Here is a 7,475-nt window from a genome sequence, read left to right as displayed (position 1 = left end):
GAGCCTGCGCGTCCGGAGCCTGTGCTCAGCAACAGGAGAGGCCACAACAGTGAGAGGCCTGCATACCGCAAAAAAAAAAAAAAAAATTGATACAAATGAACTTATATACAAAACAGAAATGGACCCACAGACATAAAAAACAAACTTATGGTTACCAAAGGGGTAAAGGGGTGGCGGGGGTTAAATTAGGAGTTTGGGATTAACATATACACACTACTATATATAAAACAGATAAACAACAAGGACCTGCTGGATAGCACAGGGAACTATACTCAATATTTTGTAATAACCTATAAGGGAAAAGAATCAGTTATACACACACACACACACAAACACACACACACACACAACTGAATCACTTTGCTGCACCCCTGAAACTAATACAACATATTGTAAATCAAGTATACTTCAGTTTAAAAAAAATACATAGTATAAATTTGAGTTAATCCATTGAATTAAATTTAGTATGGCAAAATGAATAATGACTTAGGAGAGTTTATCAAGGGGGAATGCAGAGCTGAGTTCACAGAGATAAGACCCTGAAGGCTGTATCGCAGGGACTGTGCTCACCTGGGTCTGCATTTCACACAGGTGGGCCATCAGCTCCTCCAACTGCATAGCTGCTGAGGTTTTAGGAGGTGGTGGTGATTCCTTTGGCTCCTGGACCTCACTATAGGGAGAAAACAAAAAAATCATACCAACACATCAAACTCAAATAAATGTTAGGCCATGCATAAAATACCAGAAAACGCAGTTTTAACTATTAACGCCTTAGATATGACTAAAACTAGAGACAGAGACTATTTTTCAAAAATAGGTACTAAACATCTGAACAAGGTCTCCCTGCCTTTGTCTCCATGTCTCCCTCTGGTCGTCTCAAAAACTGACTATTGTTCTCAAGTGCATGAAGAAAAGTGCCGGACCTATAGCTGGGTGGCCATTCTCCCCCAACAACCAGGAAAAAAGCAGCCTCTGAAAAGAGTTTGAAGACCACGGTCCAATGTGTATTTTTTATTTTAACAGCATTCTTTTTAAAATTATAGGGCTTCGCTGGTGGTGTAGTGGTTGAGAGTCCGCCTGCCGATGCAGGGGACATGGGTTCGTGTCCCGGTCCAGGAAGATCCCACATGCCACGGAGCGGCTGGGCCCGTGAGCCGTGGCCGCTGAGCCTGCGTGTCCGGAGCCTGTGCTCCGCAGCAGGAGAGGCCACAACAGTGAGAGGCCCGTGTACTGCAAAAAATAATAATAATAATAAAATAAAATGATAAAGTATTATATCTTCTTTCAGTTACTGTCAAGTGAAAGACAAAAAATAATATATATTTATATGTTTAATATATATTTATGTAACATATAATAACATTTATATAATATATAAAATACATAAAAATAAATAAATACAGAGAAGACATTGGTCTATGGGCCCCAGAAACAGTAAACAGATTTTTATTCAAATACCTGCATAATCATTAGTAAAATGAACCACATGTGAGGACACAAAATAGAGTCTAATAAATTCTAAGAAGTAAATCCTACAGACCATATTCTATCTACTTAGGTAAAAATAAAGTAATTCTAAGTAATCCTTGGGAGAAAGAAAAAATTAACAATTTTCAAACTATTTAGAAATAGCTATAAAATCACACATGCTCTTCAGAGTTGAAAGCAAAATGTTATTGAAAGGAAAAATATAAACAGACTTAGGTGCAATATTGAAAAATAAAAAAGACCAGAAGCAAATGAAACATCCAACTCAAGACTCTCAAAAAATAAAAAATAAAATAATAATTAAACAGAAGGAATAAAAGCATAAATCAATTAAACAGAAAACAAGCCAAAAAAACTAACAGCTTTTTGGGAGCGTTGTATAAATTACCAAGTACATAATAAAATATGGAAAAAATCACCCAATAGCTTCAATGAATATCTCAGAAACTTGGTACTAAAACCAAAGACAGAATGGTGTACGTGTGTGTGTGTGTGTGGTAGTGTGCACACCAGTCATCCAAGAATGGTTCAACATTACAAAAAGGATTATTATAATTCACTATACTAACAGAAAAAGAGAACATCTTTATAAACGTATTGAGAAGTACTGAAAAGCAATTGAAAACAAATTTAACCACCATTCCTGTTGTTGAAGATCGAGAAGAAGAAAAATTCCATAACCTGACAAAATATGTCTATAAAAATCTATAACAAGCCTCATATTTAATAGTCAAATACTAAACACATTTCTAATTAAGGGAAGAGGAGGACAAGGCTCCTACTGTCATTGCTAGTCTCCAATATTATTCCAGAATGCATTAGCAAATGCATTTAAAAGTAAAACTAAGAGTTTTATATATTCTAAAGAAAATCGTAAAGCACTCTCACTCTTTTTAAATATATAATAGTATTCCTAGAAAATGAGAGATAAATGATATAACAACTATAATAATGAATTTTTAAGAATCAGGATGGCTACAAGATACAAGAATAAAATGAAATAATTAGTGTCTTTCCTATAGACCAGGGGTAACTGATTTGAAAATCCAATGAGGAGAAAAATGTGTTCACAATACCAAGAAAAAAATATATTAAGTATTAAAGAATAAATCTAACAAGAAATGTATACGATTTCTATGAAGAAAAATCACTAAAAAGAAGACCTACCTAAATAAAGATGCATAATATGATGTCAGTTTCTCCCAATTAAACTATAAATTCAATGTAATCCATACAAAAATTATAATCAAATTATTCAAGTTCATAGGCTGATGCTAAAATTCAATACAAGCGAGAACACTCAAGGCAATTCTGAAGGAAAAAAACAAAAAAACAGGGATAACCTGTCCCAGTAGATGCGGTATCCTATAGCGTGATAATAATTTAATTTGTGTGATGTTGGTAAAGAAACAGACAAGTAGATCAAAAGTAGGGTAGACTAGAAAACCCAGAAACAGACTCTGGTACCTATGAGCACTTTGCTCATATGGTAAACATGGCATTTAAAATAATCAGAAACAGACTATTAGAATCAAGGTACATGATAACCTATTTGGAACACAATAAATTTAGATCCCTAACGCACTGTACACACAAATGTGTTTTTAATGAATTCAAGATATAAATGTTTAAACAAAAATACTAGAAGAAAATGGAGGATTTTTTAATAATTTGGAGTGATAAAGACTTTTCTAAGAAAGGCATAAAACTGAAGTGATGTTAAAAAAGAAAACATGGGCTTCCCTGGTGGCGTAGTGGTTGAGTGTCCGCCTGCCGATGCAGGGGAAACGGGTTCGTGCCCCCGTCCGGGAAGATCCCACATGCCGCAGAGCGGCTGGGCCCGTGAGCCATGGGCCGCTGAGCCTGCGCGTCCGGAGCCTGTGCTCCACAACGGGAGAGGCCACAACAGTGAGAGGCCCGCGTACCGCAAAAAAAAAAAAGAAAACATATCGCTAATGATAGTATTAAAAAATTTAACATGAATAAATATTTAAAACATAAACAATATTCAAATATTTAAAAGTTGATTAATCAATAGTAAAAATATAACCCAAGAGAAACCTGAGCTAAGGATTTTTTAAAAAGTAAGTTTCAGAAAAAGAAATTTGAATGTTTACTACATAAAAATATACTCAATCTCAATCTTTAATATGGAAATTAAATGGTGAGATACCATTTTTTTCCTGTGAATCAAAGTTTTGAAAGATTGACAATATACAGTGTTGGCAAAAGTCAGGGTTATATCTACACATATACATTTACATATATTATAGGTAGCTACATAAATTATAAAACCCTTTGCAAGGCAGCATCTATCAATATTTCAAATGCATATACCCTTGGATGCAGCAATTTCACTTCTAAGACTCTATCCTACAGAAAAATTGGACATATCTATAAAGATATACGTATAAGAACATTCCTTAAAACACAAAAACAGAATAGTTTTTATGAGCAAAATGAAACTAAACTAAATGAAAATATAGTCAAATAAATTATGGTCCACCCATGCTACAGAATAACCCTGCAGGTGCTAAAAAGAATGCCGACATAGAATTTTATGAACTAAGGGAGACTTCTAATTTATATTGTTAACTTAAAAAAGCAAGGCCCAGAACAGTATGAAAAATATCCTTCCATTTATGTAATTTTAAAAGCACAGATACATAAGTATGAATATGCATACACAAAGGTCTGTAAGAAGACATACCTACCGGCACAGTTACCTAAGGAGCTGGTAATTAGGTGGTGGGAGGAAAGACTCTACTGGAGGTGGTCTCAAATCTTACCCTGTATATCTCGCATTTCTCTGACTATTTTTTTTTTTGGTGGTGCCAGCGTGGTTTGCGGGATCTTAGTTCCCCAACCAGGGATTGAACCCAGGCCCAGCAGTGAAAGTGCGGAGTCCTAATCACTGGACCGCCAGGGAAGTCCCTTCTTTGACTTTTTTTAAAGACTATTTTTTAGGGCAGTTTTAGGTTTACAGCAATATTAAGCAGAAGGTACCTCTCTGACTTTTTATATACGTGAGTTTATAAAATAATTGTGTACATGAAGTTGTATTTTCAAAACAAAGGTCCTCTATACTAGAAAAGAAACAATGATGAAAACAGGTGAGGCGGTAGGGGTGGCAGATGGGGCATCAGCAGTACAATTTTCACGTATATCTTAGTTATACACACATGCACACATTCATAAATAACGATTCCATAAACAACTTTCCATATACTACATTAATACAGTTACACTGTTGTGAGTCCTACTAAAATTATTTTTAAATATAATTAATATGTTAAATGTAGAACATTTTAAAACTGTAGAGGAATACAAAGAAAAAACTAAACCGCACATAATCTTCCTTTTGAGAGGCAGTTAATTCTCTAGACATGCTGGCTTATATTTTACACTCTTCTGTGATTGTGTATGATTTTAGAAAATTTGAATATTACTGTTTTTTTCATGTTTTAAAGTTAACATTTTTCCATATCCTTATGCACATTCTTATCTTTGCAAACGTAATAGTTAACATTTATTGAGTGTGTATACTACACCAGGCACTCTGTAAAGGGTTTTACACATGTTCTCTTTAAATCCTCATAAAAACCTTAAAGGTAAGTTTTATCACTCCCAGATGAAAAAACTGGGGCCTAATGAAGTTAAAAACTTTGCTCTACCCAACACAGATGGCAAATAACAGAGTTTGGGCCTGCAGACTGTGAAGCTTGTGTTTTCTATCACTAAATTATCTTTTAAAATGATATATAAAGGCTATATAGTTTCCAAATGCATAATGTGCCATAATTTATTAAATCAATCACTTATTGTTAGACACCTAGATTGCTTCTGATGTTCGCTGTTATAATCAATACTGCTACATAAATATTTGATATTTATTTCCATAGAGTACACTCTGAGAAGTGGAATCACTGGGTTATACAGGTAACTGATTCTGGAATAATGTTTGCAATCAACATTAACCAAGAAGCTTAGCTAACAACCCACTAAACTGTGTGTGTGTGACAGATACACACATACACACACACACACACACACACACACACACAAAGCAGTAAATAAAACCAAATATTCTACATCTTTCACTAAATATATTTTCAAAAATGACAACAAAGTCTTACTACTTTACTTATTTTTATGTATTTATCAGCTAGGGAAAAATTAGAAGGAAGATGCTTATCTTCCTCTCTTAAGAAAAAAAAGACTATCTCTTGGGTACAACATGTCCTGCTACTGACTCAGTTTGAGCATTTAACAAGGAAAATTTAGGAGGAAGTGGATCTCTTCCCTTCTTAAAAGACTTGGTCTTTTAGGTACAACATGGCCTCCTGCCCCACATAAGTTTGGGTTGTTGTTTTTTTTTTTTGGAGTAGGGGTGTTTAATCTAAGAACAAAAGTGGTCAGGTGACTGATTACAAGTGACTGATTTAGTTCTTGGAGGCTTCCAACAAAGTACAGAGGAGCTCTCTCTCACAGCTCTTTTCAGGCATAATCCCTTAGTAATTGCTGCCACAGGCATGTGTCTTAGAAATACAAAAGGCAGCAGGACTGGGAACACATTCTTCTGGCCTGTGCCCCAGTGTAGAATAAATGTAGTTTCTTATATGGGTCTGTATAATCCTAAAAACCTGTCCATCTCACAGGTGGGGTATACTTGTGCTTATTCAAAGAACTCTTACTGGTTTCTAACTAGACTCCTAGTGCAGTGTATAAAGAGAAACAGATCATTGCCAAAATACCCTAAGAGTAATTGAGTCAACAATATAAACTTCTAAATAAGAAATGAGAGGGGCTTCCCTGGTGGCGCAGTGCTTGAGAGTCCGCCTGCCGATGCAGGAGACGCGGGTTCGTGCCCCGTTTCGGGAAGATCCCACATGCCGCGGAGCGGCTGGGCCCGTGAGCCATGGCTGCTGAGCCTGCGCGTCCGGAGCCTGTGCTCCGCAAATGGGAGAGGCCACAACAGTGAGAGGCCCGCATAACGCAAGGAAAAAAAAAAAAAAAAAGAAATGAGAGACCTTGAAGAGTTGATGTTTGCCTCACTACAGGAAATGTTTGTGAAAAGAGAGAAACCTCAAATCAGAGCTCCTTTGATTTGTCCCCAGACCTATTGAAGATGATACAGGCGCTTAGCATGCCATCAGCAGCAACTTCATTACTCAGAGGTTTTAATAATACAAATACAAGAGATGCGTTTAAAAAAATCCAGACTTCTCAAGTGAGGGGCTTCATTTTTTTTCCCCATTCATTCCTCTGCAATATTTTTATGAAGTCTCCCTCCCTATTCTTACCAAAATTCTTTCTGTTCATATAAAGACACATTTCTAAATACTATCATATTGTTATATTCATGACTAGTATTTCAAGGTATTGGTACTTTTAAAGTTGAAACTCATGTTTGGTTAATTTAAGCAAGCCAGAGGAAATGGTGGAAACAATGCAGGAATCTTGTTTCTGTGTCTCATGCTCCATCTGTACACGTGAGCCTTGTTGGCTCTGAATTATACCAGCCTCGGGTTTGCATCAGTCCATTACATATTTACTAGGCCACCTGGATTTCATATCACTCTCCCACTCAGATCTACACAATAAGTATCATTCAGTAATGGTTAAGTACATCGATCAAGGTCCACTCAGGAAAATACAAACACTAGGAGTAAGAAGAAGGAATTTAATCCAGAAATTTGATTACACAGGTGATGGGAGAGCTAAGAAGCAAACAGAAAACATTGAGGGAACCCAGAGATTAGCTACAGCTGGAAGCCATGAGGCCAAAGGGACAAAGCAAAGAGGCAAAGTTACCAGAGCCCAGGAGCCCAGGTTAACAGGCATAAACTGGAACCACAGCAGACATGTGTTTCTCCAGCTGAAGCCATAAAAGTAGATATAACTGGGCTTCCCTGGTGGCGCAGTGCTTGAGAGTCCGCCTGCCGATGCAGGAGACGCGGGTTCGTGCCCCGTTTCGGGAAGATCCC

At 36.5% G+C, this 7,475-nt stretch overlaps 1 protein-coding gene across 2 annotated transcripts in view; it reads right to left on the bottom strand.

The window, feature by feature from the left end:
* LPXN (leupaxin) overlaps positions 1–7,475 on the bottom strand; it is a 48,304-nt gene that overhangs the window by 25,395 nt on the left and 15,434 nt on the right. For both annotated transcript variants that reach the window (XM_007455689.1, XM_007455688.1), the window contains exon 4: positions 571–670. In XM_007455689.1, coding sequence (XP_007455751.1) covers positions 571–670 — 100 coding nt within the window. The remainder of the gene's footprint in view (positions 1–570; positions 671–7,475) is intronic.

Source organism: Lipotes vexillifer, unplaced genomic scaffold (genome assembly GCF_000442215.2).
Source record: "Lipotes vexillifer unplaced genomic scaffold, Lipotes_vexillifer_v1.1 scaffold977, whole genome shotgun sequence".
Taxonomy (NCBI): domain Eukaryota; kingdom Metazoa; phylum Chordata; class Mammalia; order Artiodactyla; family Lipotidae; genus Lipotes; species Lipotes vexillifer.
Note: the sequence above shows the minus strand (reverse complement) of the source record. Positions and strands in the feature narration are given on the sequence as shown.